This window comes from Ambystoma mexicanum, chromosome 10 (genome assembly GCF_040938575.1).
Source record: "Ambystoma mexicanum isolate Mex_15411 chromosome 10, UKY_AmexF1_1, whole genome shotgun sequence".
NCBI classification, from domain to species: Eukaryota; Metazoa; Chordata; class Amphibia; order Caudata; family Ambystomatidae; genus Ambystoma; species Ambystoma mexicanum.
In genome coordinates, this window is record NC_090932.1 from 896494883 (window position 1) to 896516871 (window position 21989).

The 21989-nt window shown below is 47.4% G+C and overlaps 1 protein-coding gene across 1 annotated transcript in view; it reads left to right on the plus strand.

Annotated features, from left to right (window-relative positions):
- Positions 1-21989, plus strand: part of LAMP3 (lysosomal associated membrane protein 3) — a 329224-nt gene that overhangs the window by 286162 nt on the left and 21073 nt on the right. The window contains exon 5 of the mRNA XM_069618651.1: positions 13621-13782. Within this exon, the coding sequence (XP_069474752.1) occupies positions 13621-13782 (162 nt within the window). The remainder of the gene's footprint in view (positions 1-13620; positions 13783-21989) is intronic.

Below are 21989 nucleotides of genomic sequence, written 5' to 3' on the forward strand. Positions count from 1 at the left end.
TATAGTCTGACATCCAGTGGTCACCGCAGAGTATTGCATCTTGTTTTTTGAAAGTCGAAAGGGGACGTCGACATAGGCGTGTCTGTAACACTATCTCTATAGTGACGTGTAGTGTACCCAAAATTCTTCACGCATCGAGGTCCCTTAGATTATTTTTTTCCGCCCAGAATACTGGTCGCCTTAAGCAGAGCTCGTAAGAGACATTGCCATTGCTCGACCCTTGGTTGATTTTGTTTAATTATTGTTAACTAACATCACCTCCAGCCCTCTTTCAACAGCCCTTCCACATCTCTGCCGAGACCAGATCTTCGACGAATGGTGGTTTTCGATGGACAGTGATCCTATCGGCGCTGCCGACCACGTGGCCTGGCCTGCACAGTAGGGAGAGTGGGGTCGGCGTGGGCATTTCTATCTCATACTAGAATGCCTTTCCCTTTCTTCCCCCTTTCATTCCGGGTCGTTATCACTTGTTACGTCCTCAGCTATCGAAACGACTCCTTTTAGATTTTTCCCAATTTGTAGAGGCAAATTCCTGTGGAAGGACAAGCACAGGCGGTGTAACCGCTGCTTGCCCCTCGAGTACGACGAAGTACGACGAAGCTGGTTGTGCGGCCTGCAAGCTCCTTCGCCCAAACACTCTGAAAGAACACAGGATTAAAAGGTGGGCAGCCTATGGGATGTTGAAGGCTGATTCCTCGCCCGCGGCCGCTGAGTGCAACGAGGGTGATAGTGATGACTCGACCTCCGTAACGGAGGTTGTTGACCCCCCTATCGGAGCTCTGGCCCTGCTTTGGGGGATGTACACCCCAGCGAATCTGAAGGACAAATAGACGTCACAAAACACACAACCCCCGGCCATTCTTCGAGTAAGTCGAAGAAGGCCTCTGCGCCAACGGGGACACCCACACAGCCGGCCGTCGGCAGCCCTCCCTGCAGCCGCATTTGTGCCTAGCGACCGGGCCATCGAATACAAAGGGCGCTACCCCTAAAGTATCATCCGTCGAGACGCATCGCAAGAAGGTGTCCGCCGACGGCAAGTTTCCGGCTCTGCTGTAAACAACTCCTCACGATCAGCTCCTGGATGGGAGGCTGGTCACCGAGAGCATCGCGAGGATCTTCTCTGAAGACGCTCAGAAACAGCTGGTGAAGAATCACCGAAGCCTGCTGAAAAGGTCAAGGAGACGCCGAGACCTAGCGAAGGTGCAACGGGAGCGCCAGAACCCTCCCCTAGGTTGAAGGAGAGACCCAGAGCCACTACTCCACCGTCTGGCCCACGGGATGGCTTTTCGGAGGGCGACGGGGGTATTTTCTCCTCTTTGTGGGAGAGATCTCGACGCCTGGAGATGGAGGAGCAAGCCTTTCCACCCCTAGACCGTTCTGGGTCTTCCCACTGGTCCAGGGAGAGATTTGAGACCTGTATGAACAGGTTGGATAGATTTGTGTCCATTTCTGAGCACACCACACCTAAAAGGCCAAGGGATGTAATCCCTCAAAACCCTCTAGGCAAGGTTCCAAGACCTTTTGACCCCCAGTAAGAGGAAATGTACGCATATGACCTTACTGAAGAGGACCCTCATGTCGACACTCAGGACGATGATGAATTCATGGATACTGAGGACCTACAAGATCCTGTAGAGGGCTTTGAGGAAGACCCCGACATGTGTGAGCCACAGCCTTGGCAATCCCCTGGGGCACCAACTGACCCTGATGCTTTAGATCTGGCCTCTCCACAGACTACTCCTGTCAGAGAGCCTTCGCCTGTGGACGATCAGCCCATGTTTAATGCCATGCTACGCAAGGCAGCTGCACATTTTCAGATCGATATGAGGAAGACTGCCCGCGAGGTTGATTTTGTGGAGAAAATCATCAAGGAAAAGCCACCGGCTAGCCAGGCCATTCCTCTCCTCTCCTCCATCAAGAGGTGCCTCATTCCCTCTTTGTCTACACCAGCCTTTGTCAGGGGTGTTAACCCACAGATTGAGAAGCTTTTTACCCCCTCCCCCTCGATCCTTTATGTATTAGGGGTAATTCCATCCCAAATTCTGTGGTGGTGACCACCATGAGGAAAAGGGCGGAGGTTCCACCAGCGAAACACCCCCTGATAAGGAGGGGAAGAAGCTCTATGCTCTCGGGAAGAGGATTACGACCTCGGAGGCATTCGCTACGCGTATTGCCAACAATACCACCCTGTTGGCTAGTTTACACTGATGCCCAATGGGGCCTGTTGCGCGAAGGCCTACAGAAGGGCCCTGAGCTTCTTCGCACCCGTCTCTTGGCCACTGTTACCGAAGGCACTCCAGTAAACCAGAGCATCATTAAAAATACTTTAGATGCTGCGGAAAAGGCTGGCCATTCCTTAGTCCAGGGCATACTCCTTAAAAGGCAAGCATGGCTTAGGAACTCAGGGTTCAAGCCAGAGACCCAGGCGTCCCTCATTAACAAACCCCTGGAGGACTCCAACTTGTTTGGAAAGGCGGTTGATGACACCCTGGAAACAGCAAAAAAGGAGCATGAAACCTTGAAAACCCTGGACCAGATCACGAGACCCCCCAATAAGCGCGGATATGGCAATAGGCGCTTTTTTCTTGGCCAACGCCAACCTCAGCAACAGTATACCTCAGCCAGCAACTGGTCCTCCCCTCAAGGAACCAGTGGTTACAACACGCCGTATACTCAGAGAGGCCAATGTCGTGCCAGAGGAAGGGGTCGGGCCCTACTCCTAGAGGCTCCCCAGCCAGCGTCACTAAATGACCTGAAAATGTGGGTCCCCTCCCATGCATCCCCGGTCGGGGGCCGGTTAACATCTTTTCTACAGGCATGGGAGGGGATTACCACAGACCGTTGGGTACTGTCAACTATAGCCCATGGTTACTGTATCGAGTTGAGCCGTTCCCTGACATTCAGACCTCCAAAGGGAAGACGTCTCACATCAGAACACCTTCTCATCCTTCTTCAGGAAATGGAATCACTGCTGCAAAAAGGAACCATAGAGGTTGTGCCTCTTTCACAGGTAAAGGAGGGTATTTATTCAGTGTACTTCCTTGTACCCAAAAAGGATCTAACCATGCGCTCTGTATTAGATCTGCGCCCAGCGAACAAATTTGTAAAACCTCAAAAATTTCATATGGTGACTTTGCAGGAGGTAATCCCCCTGTTCACACAGGAGGATTACATGGCAACACTGAACATGAAAGATGCATACTTTCATATTTGAATGTTGCCAGCGCACAGGAAATACCGCAGGTTCATGATAGAAGGCAAACACTATCAGTTCAAAGTACTACCCTTTGGCATAGCCTCGGCGCCAAGGGTATTCATGAAAGTAGTGGCAGCGGCACATCTGCGCAGGTTGTCCATTCCGATTTATCCTTACCTCGACGACTGGCTCATAACAGGGGATTCTTTCGAAACTTGCCTCTCAAATGCCCAAAAGACTATAGACCTCCTGTTCCACCTGGGCTTTTCCATCAACGAGAAAAAGTCCAGTCTAGACCCCAGCCAAATCAAACAATTCCTAGGGGCTCTAATTCGAACAAGGGACGGCCTCGTCTTCCCCTCCAACGAGAGGGTCCAAAACATGCTGTTTCAGATCAATTTGTAGCCGGTCGAGAGGTGACTGTACACAAAGCCATGCGGTTGCTATGAATGATGGTGTCATGTATTTACTTGCATGCGCCCTATGCAAGAGTGGCTCAACAGTCAGTGGTATCAGGCCAGCGGACAATGGGACGATCTCGTAGTTGTCTCGCAAGCCCTGGTTCTCTCGCTGCGGTGGTGGTCGAGGGAGAACCTCGTGAAGGGGAACACCTTCACCACCCCCGCAGTGGAAGGCACTCTAACCACAGAAGCATCCCTCACAGGATGGGGGGCTCACCTGTCCCATCAGACTGCGCACAGAGTTTGGAATTCAAGTGTGGCGTCCAACCATATAAACCTACTGGAATTATTGGCGGTCTTCAAAGCACTAAAGGCCTTCCAGACACATCTGCAAGGAAAGACAGTGCTGATCCTCACGGACAGCACCACGGCCATGTACTACCTGAACAAGCAGGGGGGGCACTCACTCTCCAGGACTGTCCAAGCTGTCCCAGAACATCCTGAAGTGGGCTCTCAAACACAACATGTTGCTGTTAGCACAACATGTACCAGGAGAACTCAATCTTCTGGCAGACGGTCTCAGCAGAGACTTCCCTCTACCCGCAGAGTACGAATGGCGCTTACACGGAGACATCGTCTCCCAACGTTTTCGCAGAATGGGGCTTCCCACAGATCGACTTGTTTGCAGCTCTGGATAACACCCAATGCCAAGATTACGCCTCCAGGTACCCCCAGAACCGCTCCAAGGGAAACAGACTGGATAGCATGGTCAGGTAAATTTGTCTAAGCTTTTCCCCCGACTCCCCTTCTCAACAAGATAGTGCACAAGATGCACCAGGAACCAGTTACAATGATACTGGTGGCCCCCATGTGGGCCCGCCAACCCTGGTTCGCTCATCTGATGGAGATGTCACTATCTCCTCCGGTTTAACTACCATGCACATACAACATGTTGTCGCTGGACCGGGGCCTGACGCTGCACCCATGCCCGCAGACCCTGAACTTGGCAGCCTGGCTCCTGAGGTCATAGAATTTGGACATTTACAGCTCCCTCAGAGATGCATGGACATTCTCAGGGAGGCAAGGAAACTGGACACTCGTTACTGCTACTGCTACTCCAGTAAGTGGAAACGGTTTGTCATCTGGTGTACCTCAAAGAACATCAACCCTATTGACCGCTCTCCCACTCATATTGTCTTATACCTGACTCACTTACTGGACTCAGGTCTAGTCTTTAATTCCATTAAAGTTCACCTAGCCGCACTCTCCGCCTACACTACGTCACAACATAAGCCCATGCATAGAGCGAGCCTTAAGGATCTCACTCTTAAGACTGCTTTCTTAATAGCTATCACCTCCATCAGGAGAATGAGTGAACTACAAGCGCTCTCTATTTTAGACCCCTTTGTAACAGTTCACAGAGATAAGGTACTTCTACGCACACACCCTAGGTTTGCACCTAAATTAAAAGTTTCATGTCAACCAATCTATAGAACCACCAACGTTCTTTCAAAACCCTTCAAACTTGGGAGAGAAGAGCCTGCACACACTTGATGTGCTCAGCGCGGTCATGTTTTATATGGAAAGAACTCGTCCACTAAGAAAGACTAATCAGTTCTTTGTCTCAGTGGCGGCAGGAAGAGAAGGAGATGCAGTTTCCAAATCCACTATCTCTAGATAGATTGTCCAGTGCATCACTCTCTGTTACACTCTTGCTAAGAGAGAACTGCCCTTCAAGCCTGGAGCACACTCTACTCGAGGCACTGGGGCATCCATTGCATTCATTGCAAATGTTCCCCTTAAATCCATTTGCAAAGCGGCAACCTGGAGTTCTGTACACACCTTTACAAAACACTACTGTCCAGATGCTCATTCTAGATCTGATTCCCAGGTGGAACAAGCAGTACTAAGACACCTTTTCTCTACTGTTCCTTCTCACAACCCACTTCCAACTTCAGGTACTGCTCGCTGGCCTATCCACAGCATGTGGTTCTAAGCAGATAAACAAACATCAGAAGACATGCATTACTTACCGTAAAAGCATTTCTGATGGTTGTATCTGCTTAGATTCACATGCGCCCACCCTTCCTCCCCGCTCGGATGGAAGGAACATAGACGTCTTATTACTTTCTCTCTTTTCTGTACTCACTCACGTTAGTCAGAAGGCTCCCTCATGGCAGAAAAAATACAATCAGAGGGACCTTGACGCGTGATGGATTTTGGGTACACTACACGTAACTATAGGGATAGTGTTACAGACACGCCTATGTCGACGTCCCCTTTCGACTTTCGAAAAACAAGATGCAATACTCTGCAGGGACCACTGGATGTCAGACTATATGCACAGCATGTGAATCTAAGCAGATACAACCATCAGAAATGCTTTTACGGTAAGTAATGCATGTCATAGGTCAGCTTTGAAGACGATCATAGGTCGAAACCCGTATTGGCTGACCACCATGTACTTTCACCAATAAAAAAAACAATTGTTCTATATTTTCTTTGGCACAACCTACTCAAAGTCTTTGTAGAATTGATTCCAATGCTTAACAGTAATTCCTTAATTTGAAGAGGCAGAGTGCAGATACTTTAATCCCAACCATACTTTCCTTTGTACTCTATTAAGGTCCTTATGGGTGGGCCTTGATATAGGAGTATGCAGCTTGCCTTTATACCTATCATCCAGTGGTCATAGCGCATTTTACCAGGTGTCGTACTGGTATATCTATATACCTTACCGTACATATTAGATGTCATAGAGCAATTTAGTACGTTCTCGGACATCAGGTGAACCGGAAGAAATCCTGCTTGTTTCCGTTGATGGTGCCTAGGGGAGGAACAATTACCAAAGATGGGCCTTCAGTGGGCGACAGGCACCTTCCGCTATCTCGATATTAGTGTGTGGCATGAATCGCCAGCTTCACACGAGGATAACACCATAAAGGCCCTGAACGGGGTAGCTAATTCAATGCAGTTCTGTGAAAGCTACCCCTTGGGGTGCCAGGCAGGGCGGCCATCTTGAAGATGATTGTAATCCCTCGTCTATTGTATCATATTAACAATATACCTTATAACATACCTGCAACTTTCTTCCAGCGACTGAACGCACTAGCCCGAGGTTTCCTGTGGAAAGGGGGGGGAATAGGAGTACCCTTCATACCCTGCAGAGAGATTACGCTGAAGGCGGAATGAAAGTGCCTCATTTTGAAAGTTATTACCTAGCAGGGCAGATGCCATTTGTAGTGAGCTGGCTGGGAGACGAGATCTTGCAGGACACCGTGCTACTGCAACCGATGCTAGGTCAACACTATTTGAAGGAAGTACTGTGGGTACAGAAACCCAACTTGGTGAGACTCTCTGGATTGCTGAAACTAGGCAAGGACATATGGCAAAGAGCCTGGAAGCTCATTTGAGTATTGGATCTTTGTTCTACAAACGTTCCCTTAATAGGAGTGATAGGAGAACAACAGGGAGTTGTGGGACAATTCAGAAGGCAATGGGAAAGGGAAAGCAAAGCGATAGCCACAGTGGGTGACCTATTGCGGCAGGACAATTATATGGAATACATGAGGGCCAGTTCTTATTATACCTGGGCATGTTCCGGAGACTTGGGAGGAAATGGTTGATCATACAAGAGGAAGTTTAGACCAACGCGACGATAGTCACCATATATAATGTCTCTGAAAGGGGACACATGATCTCAGATTATATGAGTTGTTCCTGGGTAGCGGCACATAACTCAAGGTGCGAGGGAATTGGGAGTCAGACGCGGGGAGAATCTTTACAGAAGCAGCATGGAGGAAGGCGCTGACGTACACCAAACAGGTTTCGATGAACGGTAAGTTCAAGCTAACCCAATTGTACATTACGCATAGAGCGTACATGACCCCCGATCAACTGACTCATGTCACGAGGAGGTGTACCCACACCGGCCCCAGATGTATGCAAGGGGGAGCGGATATGATGCACATGTTTTGGGCATGCCCAGTGATTGAAAAATGTTAGCAGGAGGTGCCTGAGAGAGTGACAAGAGGGGGTATCCAGGTGAAGGAGTGGCAGCCGGAATTCTGCCTCTTGGGACTGTTCCCAAGCGGCAGGAGATACGTCACTCACCTCTCTAAATTGAAGGACCTGATTTGTATACTGGCAAAACATAGATTTGCAATGGTGTGGAAATCGACTGACGGCCCCAAAATTGCCCAAAATTGAGATTTGGTGGGCAGACCTGAAACAATGGTTATTAGCGGAAACAGCAGCATGGCATAGAGCGCTGCAGAGTGGAAGCCATGAGCCAAGTGAGGGGGTTGAGGCCAGGAACGCATTGACCAAAACCATGTTTGCTATTGATGCTGAGGCGCTCAACTCAATGTGCACGAAGGGAATTAAGTTTGGCACAGTGGGCTTCTGGGGGACTGAAAGCAGCGCGCATTGACATAACACCTAAATTGAACTATGAGACAACAGGTTAAGCTTGACGAGGAGATTGGGATTGGCAGGAACTTGCATTGGTATACATACATATGATTGTAATGACATGGTGAAATCTGACTCTGTTTGTTCAATCAAATAAAAACATTTGTAAAAAATGTTTTAAAAAAGGATACCTTCATGGCCACATTATGGGATAACCCAATACATAGTAAACATTTGGCAGTGTTGTACCACTGGGTGATTGTGCTGTAGTGAAAGTAGGTGATATGATTTCTAAGGGAGAGGTTTTGTCCTTCCAGAGTTGAGAGACAACATACATTTATATGATAAGAAGCTTTATTTGTATATCAAACACTTTAGTTAAAGCAGTTTAGAGATAGTTGAGAGCTCCAATAACAGTGTCTGATGTATGTCATAAAATGGAGAGACAATTGGGAATCCAACATGGGTACATTGGAGAAAGAAGAATAGATTGGAGCCATGATGAAGTGTGCATCTCTTGCAGATTTCCTTAAGTACAGTTCAAACCACTTTATCATAGATTGTGGAACTGTGCCCAGATCCAGGTTAACTGGGGCAGAGTATTTGCCATATTGTCATGTGTTCTCGAACTCTTGCACTAACACTTTAAGAAGAAGAAAGGATAGTGCAATAGTAAGTGGCATAATTTGGTAGCAGCACTTTAACATGTGTAAATATTTTGCATTGTATAGAAAATATTGATAGGTGAAGTAGGAGTGAATTAAATACATTTTGTATGTGCTAAACCATGTGTAGAGTGTATTGAATGGATTTTGTCGTTATAATGTTATCTTCAGTAGGGATGACCCATTCATTTGCCCTTTTCCCTACAGTCTCTATTTTAGGTGAACTACAACCAAAGTCTAGACCAATTGCTCCACACCCTAACCATATTGATTTTGTTAAAACGTCTATTTTAGGTGGTATGGGCATTTGCGACATTTACATAGGTTGATTTTACCTAGCCTACTTGAAATATGTCCCAAACTGGTGCTTCTTAACATCTGGGATGAGTCTGTTTTATAAAGATACAACAAATTCTTTGTTTCCACTGAATTGGTAGTGGCCAAGATAGACGTAGCCTCCTTATGGGGAGTGAACGATATATCGATTTTGGTGGCTTGGATAGAAGGGATGGACAAATGTTTCTTTATGGAGGCCAAAATAGTGAGAGCCAGCGGCTCCCTTTCAAAGCCCCAGAAGATATGGAACAACTGGGAAGTACATTTTTTATTTCTGACTTTGTTCCGTGTATCATACTGAATTATGGTGGGTAGTTATCTTTTATAAGATGTTTCTGTCAGGGTCCTGCTTGGGGAGGATGATGACTCTGGACGGAATTTTAGTTATTGTTTGCTTACTGCACTTGTCGGGGTTGTGTCAGAGACATTGGGTTTTGTAAAAGGTATGAAATGTAGAAACTTTTTAAAACCAGTGTGATCTAATAAAATCCTTTTTTTTTAAAGAAAAAAGCTTAGCGTATTCCCATGCATCCGAAGTGGGTTTCCTAAAGACATGCTATGTCGATTCTGAAGTCCCACCAATAGTTAAGGAGGTGCCTCCTCTTGATAAAGATATTAATTCCCTATACATCAAGGTGACTCGTTTTCAAGACCTCATAGGACATGTTAAAGTCGGACTCATACACTCATACCGTACTGTACCCACTATGTACCTCTATAAGCATGTATGTAATATCAGTTGACATTCAGATCACTGAAGTGCCCAACATAGCTCACTGCATTGCTTCACCACATTGATCTATGCCTCTTATCTCACCCCCGTGATCATACCATTAGGAGCAAAGTATCAAAAGTTGCATTCTTGAAAGAAGGCACCACTAACTTCAAAATATGTCATGCCAGATCTGCCAATGCACAAAGGTGAGCAAAACACATCCGTCTGCGAAGACCGTGAACACTTATTAAAGCAGGTCCAGTAAAATAGAGACACAGGTGGGTGTCAGAAGTGCACTAGTTAAGAACACTCCTTTTGAACCCTAATACCAAGATGGTGTAAAGAAAGAATTGCAGAACATCAGCAGAAGTCATAAGGACTAAGGTGTATACCACCCAAACATGCAGATTAGGAATCTGATTGTTGGGGGTGTGTTCTCACAGGTCTGTAGTCTGAGGAGGCTAAGCTGCAGCCATGTGTAGTTTCAGTGATAGTGGTCTTGCAATGTCTCTCAAGAATTGATTAGGTTTGGTGGTCGCTTCATCCCTCCACAACTGCTTCCATTGTCTCATCTTTTGGTGGGCTGGTTTCCTTTTCTAGAGAAATCCCTGGAAGGCATATGTGTTATTGTTGAGGCAGACATGATGTGTATCATGGAATATATCGGGGGTAACAATATCATGGAATCGGAAGGACAAAATGTTTTAGGGACTCTCAGACTATTGTATTCATGTTGATTTGATTGTTTGAGTGAAAAGTAGAGGAAGCCTCAAGTATAAGTGCTTATTGTACCTTCTCAGCACCTTATTCCTGCTGGTATACTCTCTACAGCATCTGGGTAGTACAATTGAGAAATCATTAAACAGTGGTATTGAGGTAACCAGCTTTTGCATTTCCCCCTTTGCCCTGTGGGCCCTCATCATCGCCTCTTTGTGATGTAATTCAAGAATGTTATCATCATAATGCTGCACCATTCTCATTTGACAGATTTTTGGGTTCAAATCTGATGGCCATTTTCAGTAGGCATATCTGCCATGTTCAGAACTATCAGGTCGTTCTCCAGAAAGGAGGCAAGGTGTGTGTGGAGGCCAGGGCCCCTAGAATCCTCAGCCATGTCCACAACTCGAACTCTGTTATTGCATGAGCATTGTTCCTGGTCTTCGACCTTCGAGTTGATCTGTGAATTTCCTTCAATGCCATATCAAGTTCTGTGGCTAGAATTTTGGGTCTTTCAATCCCCCAATTTGCCATTCATTTTCTTCAGTGCACTTGCTGGCCCATGTGTGATAATGTTTTTTATTCATCACATCATATCTTGCAGGTTTTTGCATGAGTCCTTCCTACTCTGGTTCATGTCCTTTATTTCCAGGATGAGCACCTGTAGTTGTACATATAGTCCTCCCTGGCATGGTGTCTGATCAAACCATTGGGAGTATGGGAATCCGGTAGAGCGTCACGACCCACGATACTGCTTGCATCTGATTCAGACATCATACAAGACTGGATGTTGCCAACAGCCTCATTGGTAGGGCATCAGGGGAGTGCAGGCTCTGGTGCATTGGAGATGTTGGCCGTATGACACTGTCTTAGCGGCAATAGTACTGCAAGCACAAAGAAATTTTCTTTCAAGGCATATAGCAGGGAAGTATTGCGCCCAGCACCAGCTAATCCTTCTCACCTGCCATCAGCACTGAGTATCTTGGTTGGAACCACTCACCGCTTTTTAATGCCGCTTTGCCTAAGAGTAGCTTTAGGGGCTGTGCACAGGGTATTCTAGATAACAGCGAATCCGGTCAGAGTCATTGGCCTCAGTCTATAGTTCTTCCCCCTTACGGTGAACCTTATTAATAATCCCTAATCTTATCGTTGCCCACTAGGATTCATCCTGGAATCAGCAAATTGACTACCCCTTCCGCGCCACTGTGACAGCGGGGGGGAGGTCTGTCATATGGAGCAGCAATGGCCTGCAGCTTGTCCTGAACTCTGGAGCATTGCACTTCATTTGGCAGCACAACTCAGCAGTGTGCTGCTCTTCTCCTGCACCTGGCCATAGTGTACAGAATGGGACTCAGCTTTTCATCTCTATCAGCTATCCCAACAAATCTGGAAATAGACTTCTGTGTCCCCAGCAAGCACATTCATTACACTCTCTATGTATGGGAGTTATAGCCCCATGGCACGCTTTATCCCCTCATTGGACGACCACAAAGGAAATCTTGCTACTGTACAGACATCCTGGGGATGTTCCATAGTGTTTCCCACCCGCTGTTAGGTATGGCAGTAAACACATGGCTCCATAAAGATAGTCATAGAACCTTTCAGAAACAAGACAATTAAATGCTGGGTATTCCAATTTATGGACTGGAAGGTGTCTCCCAGGTAATTGCTAAAGGTGTAAGAGTTGCTCTGTTGAAAATGAAAAAAGCAAAATAAAAACTTCTATTGCACAGTGCCAACTCAGGACGTCCTAGAACCATGTGTTTGCACTCTGTATCATATGAAAGGAGGAATAAGCATTTGCTTATCTGTCTGGCCCTGCCCACAAATGCCCACAGTACCAAAATGCCAGGGATTACTTCTCTGAACAAGAGAACCAACAGCAAAGTCAGACAGACGTTTCTACCTTGGTTGGCATCATCTATGAGGTGCAGCATCTCTCTGGGCACAGAAAGCAGGGGGTCCAAGTGTGGATTACCCTGGGATGAATGCAGTCTTCTAGATAAAGTGCCAGGCACTGTCAGAATCTATGTTGGTCCTCCCTGGATGGTACTTGAGGTGAAATTCAAACAAGCAAAGGAAGGTGAGGCATAAGTTACCTATTTTGCCTTACTTTAGGACATTCTACACAGGAGAAAAAAACAAGTGCAATGACCGAAGTAATGAACACCTATTGAAAGAAGTAATAAAACCTATACACCCATGTTAGAATCTCTCCATCATCTCCAGAGTGCTTATTAGAATAAAACAAACACCCAGGTGCTCACATAGTGAAGTAAAATGCCAAGCCAAGTGTCTCAACCCCTATGATTCAAGAAACCAAACCTTCAACAGACCTCAACATTCCAAAGCAGTGTACCATACAGGTAAAATTCAAAGCCCATGTAACACCTATACATAAAGAAATCCAACAATAAGTAAACACACCAGCGTAAGCTAATAGGCATATAAGTGAGGCATTATTTAACATACCTTTTAAGTATAGGCTATTTTAAGACATAACACCTTTGAACACTCCGAATAATCTTCAGGACCACCCAACAACTACAGCAAAAAAAATGAGAATAGAAGAAATATCAGGATAACCTAAAATACAGCAGTAAAGATATAGGGCCTGATTCATGAAAGTGTTTTATAATGGTGCAATCCCATAGGAAAATGTTCCATGAATCAGGCCCTATAGAGTCTAGAAAGCAGGAGAACTCACGCTTACCCATTAGATCAGGTATGTCCCATAGGGACTCCACAACATCAAGAAACTTCCTTTTAGTAGTCAAGAAAACCAGAGGTCCAAAAAGTGCCTATCCATCTGCAGTAGAGAACTCTTAAACCATATATCTAAAAACCCAGCTGCCAATCCCAGTTGAACAGCAACATCACTGTAATACAACAAAATACACAGTTCTAAATCAAATTTACTTCTTCCCAATTCGGAGCATACAATAACCGGCCCATGATGTAGCCAAGTGCTCTTATACTAACCCCAACAGATATCTTGTAAGACATTACTTCAAGCCTAGATGTTAGGAAACCGACGCGGTACCTACTGACAGGCGGTTCTGTTTTTTTGTACATTTCATTTTACTCTTCGTTAACATGAACACATACAGTAAAGAACATGTGTTTAGCTTTTCCTGCAACTGATTCCCGCATTACTAATATTTTTTTTATTTTCAGATGTTGAACAACTTTCAAAGCAGACTCTCATGCAAACAAAATTGGGGACTTCCTACAAGTGTAACTCCAAGCAGAGATTTCCTTTGGGGAATAATTTGACTCTATTAATGATAAATGCCAGACTTCAAGCTTTTGAAATCCAACATAACAATTTTGGAACAGGTAAGCTAAATAACACTTTGTACATTTCCATGAATCTTCATGATACTAATCAGCATTTGAATTGTAAAATGTTATATTATGATGCAATTGTGATGGGGTTATGGTATCATTATCAATATATACGTGTCCGCCAGAATGTGGAATGCAAGCATGAGAGAGTGAAGGTCAGTTGGTGAGAGTTACGAGATGTGAGTGGGGCTGAATAAGGTGGGGCTTCGTAATAATGAACGTGTGTTAATCTGAAATAAAACAATACTCCTACGTCCCGCCCCCTTTCCTCCATACTTATGGGACATTGCATACTGTGGGACGGGGCCGGAGCACTTTTGTAAAAAAGCATCACATTTTTCAAAAATGTGTCCTTCTCTTTTTATGCGGGGTACCGCACATGGCCGTAACCCGCCCTCCTTAGCTCTGCCCAGCGCATCGCCCATCAGTCCTTTTCTCTGCGCGGTCGGGGCTGGGCGCACTTGCATCTTTGGAAGATTTTTTCCTTCCAGTGTCCTTCTCTCCTGCTCCGGTTTGGCGGTCGCGTAGTTGTCCGTCAATGCCGGTTCATTTAGAATTTCCTTCTTGTTCTTCTTGCGAGCGACGCTTCGCTAGGGCGGATCCCCATCCTCTTTGTTTAGAGTGTTTGGGTCCGGATCATCGGTGGGACTCGTGTTTTTACTGCGATTCCCTCTTGGTCCGGGCACTTCAACATCGTCTGGAGTGGTGGGAGGAGGTTTTTCAGTGCGTTCCTCCAACGCATTTTCAGAGTTTCATCGAAGAAAAGAAGAACCTGCCGGTAAGTTCTTTAGTTTTTAGGGTACCCTGACCGACCGGGGGACTCCTTCCCTGTCCGGGAGGGGCTTCATAAGCTCTATTACCAAGGTTCCCCCTGAGGTGCCTTCCAGGCCTAAAAAAGATACCAGAGTTTTCTCTGAGGGCTTCCGTAAGGGGCCTGCCAACATCGGATTACAATCCGAGGCCCCTCCAGTGGGTGCTAATGAACAGCCCAGTTCTACTGAGGCAGTGGGTACCAGAGCTTGCTTCGAGGTCTCCTTGTCTGGAGCTTCCCATGCAGACACCGGGGTTCACCCTGAGGCCTCTGTAGAGGCTTTCTGTGCCGAACCATGGTTTGAGGCCCCTCTTGAGGGAGCTGTATCCAGACTCTGTTCCGAGGTTCCTCTTTCAGAGGCTAAGGTGACCGACAGAACTGAGAGACCTGTCAAGGTCTTGTCTGTGAGGTGGATTCCTCAACGTTCCGTCTTTGCAGTGATACCGGTTCTGTTGAGGGGGCACAGAGTGAGGTCGCTGACTGTAATTCCTATACTACCGGCTCTGTCGAGGTTCCTCTTCTAGAGGCTAATTTGGCTATTAGTATGTCTCAGAAACATCCCGGGTCAGCTGAATGTCGCTGCAGATGCCCTCAGCTGACGAGCAGTGGTCAGCTACGAGTGGTAACTGAATACAGAGATCCTCTTGGATGTTTTTCGCTGTTGGGGCACTCCAGAAGTGTAGCGCTTTGCAACATCGACAAACAGGAAGCTTCCTCCATATGCCTCCAGAAACGGCCTCTGAGCCTCCTCTTTGGGAGATGCTCTCAAAATTCCATGGCACAACATTAGGGCCTACGCTTTTCCGCCCCTTCTTCTGATCCATCGGGCGCTTTGCAAGCTAAGGAACACAGTGAATTGCTCCTTCCTGTTCATAGCCCCATGGTGGCCGGCCAGGTTTTGGTTTTTGGAGCTTCAGCTTCTTTCAGTGTGTCCGCCACTCAAGCTTCCACTGGTTCCCGATCTGCTTCACCAGAGCAATCAGCAGTTGTGGCACCCCTCCCCACAATCGTTCAGCTTGGCGGCCAGGTGCCTGAGTTCACATCTTTAGAGAGTTTCATTTTGTCCTCAGATAACATGCGCATTATTCAGGCGGCCAGAAAATCTTTGACAAGATCTCAGTATAGGAGTAAATGGCTATGGTTCTGTCACTTGTGTTTAGCTAGGCAGCTGGACCCCAGGGAGGCTACTATCAACATGGTTCTGTCTTTGGTCTCACATCTGGCAGAATCAGGCATTCATGTCTTGTCTTGAAGGACTTATTTGTCGGCTGTCACCGCTTACCTGTCCACTGACCAGTGCTCTTTTTCACTAACGAATCCGGTCATTAAAAGACACTTTGCGGACCTATTACATCTTTAACCTCCTGTTCTCAGCCTGCATCCAAGGTGGGATCTGAATGTGGTCCTTACAGCCTTGTGTCATAAGCTTATTAAGCCCATGGCTGCTGTCAGTTTTAAGTACCTTTTGTGGAAAGTGTCATTTTTGATTGCTGTGACTTGGCAAGACGTGTAAGTGAGCTTCAGGCCTTGTCGGTAGAGCATCCTTTCCTTACTTTTCATAAGGATAAGGTTGTCCTGTGGACGAATCCCTCCTTTCTTCCGAAGGTGGTCTCTGATTTTCATTTGAATCAGTCAATTCAATTGCCTGCCTTTTTTACAGACTCGGCCTCAGAGGCCGAAAGGGTTCTGCACTGCCTAGACGTTAGAAGAGCCCTTAAGTTCTATCTGGACAGAACATCTGAGCTTAGGAACTCTTCGCAGCTTTTTGTGACCTTCGGAAATCCGCAAGGAAAGCCGGCCTCAAAAGCAAGAATCTCCCGTTGTATTTCTGAGGCGTATACCATTCAGGGTCTTCGGGCCCCAAAGGGAATTCATGCTCATCTTGTGCGGGGCAAGGCTGCTGCCGTTGCCTTCCAAAAATATGTTTCCTGGGAGGCCTTCGCGAAAGCGGCTACGTGGGCATCCCCATCGGCTTTTTGTAAACATTACTGTCTCGACCATAGCTCCAGGGCTGATGCTCAGTTCGGTCAAGCTGTGCTAGGAACCTGTTTCAGTAAGGAGTTTCCATCCACCCGTAATCCCTGTGAGGAGTTCTTGGGAATCACCCATAAGCATGGAGGAAAGGGGACGGGACGTAGGAGTATAATAAAGTTACTCACCGCAGTGACTACCTTACTCCTAGTCTATAGTCCCCCTTCCTCCATACGCCTGCTCGCCGTCCCTTCTAATAGGTTTTCTCTGTTAGTAGAAAAGGACTGATGGGTGATGCGCTGGGCAGAGCTAAGGAGGGCGGGGTTACGGCCACGTCCAGTACCCTGCGTAAAAAGAGAAGAAGGACACATTTTTGAAAAATGTGATGATGTTGTTAGCTCCCGCTCCCATTCCCATTGAGCCCTATGGGGGCTCAATGGGAATGGGGAAGGTCTGGGCCCAGGTTCCCTGGGGGAGGAATTACCGGGCCCTCCGAACTCGGAATGGCCCGGTTATCCCCCATTCAGGGAACCCGGACCTGGTTTTGGAGGCAGCCATGCCGCCAATAGCGGCATGGCTACCGCCAAACCCGTAATGAGGCCCATAGAGCTTATCTGACCCCCCTTACAGATTTAACAATTATACCTGAGGTGTAACTCCAAAGAGGCAGGCCTACTACATATGTTCTGGGAGTGCCCCATGGTGCATAGGTATTGGGGTGGTGTGGCAGCCAGACTGTAAAGGGGTGGCTGACTCTAGATGTTCTCTCACCAGTGGTGTGCTTGCACGGTCGTTTCCCGTGCCCGAGGGGAGTGAGGCACATTCTTAAAATGAAGGATTTGGCATATATTTTGGCCAGACGCCGAATAGCAATGGCTTGGAAAACGCTGAGGGGCCCTAATGTGGAAGACTGGTGGAGAGACTTGAGGAAATGGGCGCGGGCGAAAACTGAGGTATGGAGGGGAAGGGGGGCGGATGGGCGATGCACCTCGACCCCCCGTTAGCAGCTGACGGGGTATCTGCATGGATATCCCTGGTGCAAGGTCTATACGCTCCGGAGGCCACCAAGACCGTTATGGAAGCCAGCACGCCATATGTTAAGGTGAAGGTCATTGATGGTTTTGATTGTACACTGTGTATGGGCTAATGCCCACAGTGAGGTAAGCAAACTTATGACACAGGCTAGTGCTAGAGGCAAACCGGAGGGTGGGAACCAGGGTGGGTTTGGGGGGTCTGTGGTAGTATTAGAGTATAGTTACTTTGGATAGTTATATAGACTGGATTCGTTGTTTATTATTGGTTGTGTTTACTGTTTGTATGCCATGTGTCAAAAGGAAACCAATACAAATTGTTTTACTTTTTTAATCCAAAATAAAGCAAGTACTACAAGTGGCGACGAGGAACAAGGTTTTGTCATGAGGGGAGATCAAATAATTCCTCCTGCAGGTTTACATTCAAGAATAATTGAGCTGATGGGCAACAAAAGCACATACAAAACTAGAATGAACCTTGATGAGAGAGAGAAGTCCCCCCTAAAAATACTATATGGGAGCCCAGGTGTGGAGCATCTGCCATCGGCAGGGCAAAGCTTAATAAAGATCAGAAAAGCAGTGTGATGAATCCCCAGGTGTCGTCACTTCTCCCTTACGGGGAGCCCCTTCCCATGAGGCCAGGAATGTGAGGATACTACCTGATAGTCACCATGGGGGTGGTACTCAGCTGGTGGATCTCATGGGGAGGGAAGCCCCCTATTGGATTAGTGATTACCTGGGGAGAACATGGTATACCCATAGCCCACCTAACCCTAACACACCTTCCTACCCCGCTCCGTCAACAATTTCCCTAGTGTTCCTATATGTTTTTGCCATTCTATCGATAAAGAAGTACTGGGACGAGGAAGAGTGTGGACTCCTCAAGGGACCTGTATCCCTTAAGTTCTGTGATGAGGGAGAAACCAATTGGCTCACTGGAAGACCTCAAGATCAGTACTGGGACAAAGAAGAAGTGCAGAAGCATAAAGAGCACTCATGAGAACTTGAATGATCAGTCTAGTGTTTCCCGAAACCTGATTGAGTTTTGCTGAAGAGGGAAACTAGGAAGAGGAGAGAAGCCCTTCATGGTGGAACCATGAGACGGAAGCCGACCAGAGTGGAGAATAGAGGAGCTTGCAGCTGGGAATGCTGCCCCGCCAGCAGTGCTGTTCCTAACAGATCTGCCGTGGAAAGACCGACCAGAGCTGTGGAGAAGCAGGAGTCCAGACACAAGAGGCAGCTGGAATGCACAGTCAACAGGAGACATGCAGCCAGTGAAGAACCAAGCGTTGCTGAGCCTCTGCAGTACATAGGAAAGCAGCAGGGCCACGAGGGCACAGAGAAGAGCCCTTGACTAACTGAAGAACAATGGCAAGCCCTTTTCAATAGGTTGTTCTTCAGGAGAGCTGAAAAGTGTCCCAACACAGGTCAGGGACCCACACCCTTTTATGAAGAGCAACATAAGTCATCTTCATAGTCCAGTGCCCGGCAGAATAGTGAACAAGGTCTGCAGCACCAAGAGGACAGAATCCCACGAGTCTGGGACCCTTACCATGTTATGGAATGTAACCCATGTCATCTTCATAGTCACAGTAGCAGGCAGGATAGTGAATCAACTCTACAGCAAAAAACACAAGAGAAGTACACTTGTCTGGGAGCCACACCCAATAGACCGAGAATTAATGATTGTTTGAAGACTTTTTGAAGTGTAAGCCAAGCCAGGGGAAGGTGTGAGGAATTAGACCATCCACACAGAGAGTGCACGCTTTTGTAATTAAAATGAACAATGTGAGATCAACCTCAGAAAATGTGTGGGGCTAATCCGCATACATTTTTCTCTGCTCACTGCACAACAAACACATAGTCATGTGAACCCCTGGGGGACACCGGCTACAGGCGCAGTTCACCCTGTCACGTTTAGCTGGAATGTGACAGCCATGGGTACATCAAAGCAGCTCAGGAAGGGGGAAGGCAATACCTGGCCAGCCTAATTAAAATATCAAAGGCTCCATACATCTGCCCCCTCTATTGTCTAAGTTCTGCTTGTGGCAGAACATACTGGTGAGAGTTAATTGCCTGATCACAGAGCTGACAAAAGGGGACAGGAAACCCAACACCTCTTAGATATGCAATGTGTCAACTTGAAGCTAGCTCCCACCCCTCTGTATGAAGGGCAATGAACGGCATGTCTGAGATAACTGTTTACAGTAGGCAACCCCTTTCAGAGAGAAGAAGTATGTGAATTGATTGAGACAGAAAGTCTGTTCTCACCACAAACTTCAAGGGAGACCTACGCTTTAATCAGGAGCCACAGAGAGCTCAATTAACCAGACAGACACTTTGATCCACAACAGACAGGAAGATGCGTGGGATTTAGTATTACATGTTGTCACCCCTTACCTTCCTGTTGCAAAGCACTCTGGTCATGACCTCACGCATAACAGAAGGCTGTTGGTGGGGACCCATGATTGGTTCATTAAGGTAGGCTTAGCCTACACCAATCGTTGGGGCCCCTTTGGCTTTAAAAGAGGGCTGAGACCCTCACTTAGCAGATCATCCGACGACTTCGAAAGACTTAAGAAGGACGACTCATTTAGACCCTGGCTGAAGGTACAGTCTGCCTTACAGCTTCCGCCAGTGAAGGAAGGCCAGGATTTCCAAGAGGAAACCAAGATCCCTCCCCTAAACATCTCCCAGGGAACAGAGGGAGATGCCAACCTAGAGGACCTGTCCAGCAGCTCCAGAACCGGTACCCTACCCAGCCCACAGCGTGCCCGGCTAGGTTCTGCCAGCAAGCTTCCTAGGTGGGAAGTGCCAGAGAGTCTCTGAACACAGGACAAGGCTGTTGCCTGCAAGAACTCTCCCCAGCTTTGGGCCGCCTGCCTTAATGGACGAGATAAGCCCTATGAAACAGCTAGGAGGACTGCCACAACCAGTATCCATATTTTAAGGACATTTTTGAGGCAGTCGATCCCTCGAATCGCGACCCGCTGCACCACTGACTGTTGTCACGCTGCAAACACTAACGCTGTCCGTGACACCTCGACCAGCGTTCCAGATCCGTCCAACCAGCACAGACATTGATTCTTGACCCCAAACCTCTGTGTAAGCCTGCCTGCAGACATCCGTCCAGCCTCACTTGCCGAACTGCCTGCCGCCTGATACCCTCCGCTGTCTCCCATCTAGAACTCTGTCTCGGGAGCTGCAAAAGCATCCTGGAACCAACTCAACGCTGTTGAGCATCAAGATCATATCAAGCACCAGATAAATTGTGGTTCTGTCCCCCTGGTCCTTCTCCGAAGGCCCTTAGTGACATTTACGGCCCCTTGCTCTCTTGATGCTGAAACCAAATAACCTTGAACAGTTAAGACTGATTGCTTTACCGACTACCCTCCTGTCAGTATCCAGAGTGCATCCCTTTCCTTCGTGAAACTGTCTGTCCTCTGTGTTCCTTTACAGGATGGGTTGTATTTTGTAGTGTGCTAGCACTGTCTGTTGTAATAATAATAAGGTAGATATTTTTCTGATGCTTGTGAATCTGCTTAGAATCACATGCTGTGCATATAGTGCGACATCTAGTGGTAATAGCAGAGTATTGCATCTTGTCTTTCGTGGATCGAATGGGGGACGTTGACATGGGCGTGCTTGTAACACTATTCCTAACGTGATGTGTAGTGTACCCAAAATCCCTCACGTGTTGAGGTCCCTCAGATTGTTTTTTTCCACCCAGCTAGCTTGTCGCCCTATGCGGAGCTCGTACATTGTAAAATGATAACTTCTTTGTCCACAATCGTTGGTCGTTTAGTCTTCGACCTTTCATCATCAACGACTACTTCTGTATCCTATGCCGAAGACGCATGGGGATTTTGGTGACTGGTGCTCCGGTCTACGCTGTCGACCATGTGGCCTCGCCGCTCCGGCCAGGCCTATACAGTAGGGAGAGTGGGGCCCAGGGGTTTGATTTTTTTGTAGAATGCATTTCCTCCCCCACCCCCTCTTTTCCCTTCTGGTCTTGCTGTCACCCTTTACCTCAGCTGTGGAGAGGACTCCTTTTAAGTTTTGCCCATCCTGCAATGGCAAATACCTGTGGAAGGACACTCACCGAAAGTATAACAAGTGTCTGCCTCATGATCCCGACAAGTGATCCTGCAAGTCTTGCTAACTTTTTCGTCCAAAGACACTAAAAGATCAGTGGACGAAGCGGTGGGCGGGCTATGCCATGCAGGCCAAGAGTGGTTCCCCCATCGGCGCAGGCGCCTCGAGTGGTGAGGATTCAAGGGGCAGTCATGGCTGCGATGGGGCGGCCATCTACCTCCCCACGGAACCACCACTTTCCCAAATGCCCGTCGATGGCCCCGATAGGCAGGCCACCGGTGCTGCTATGG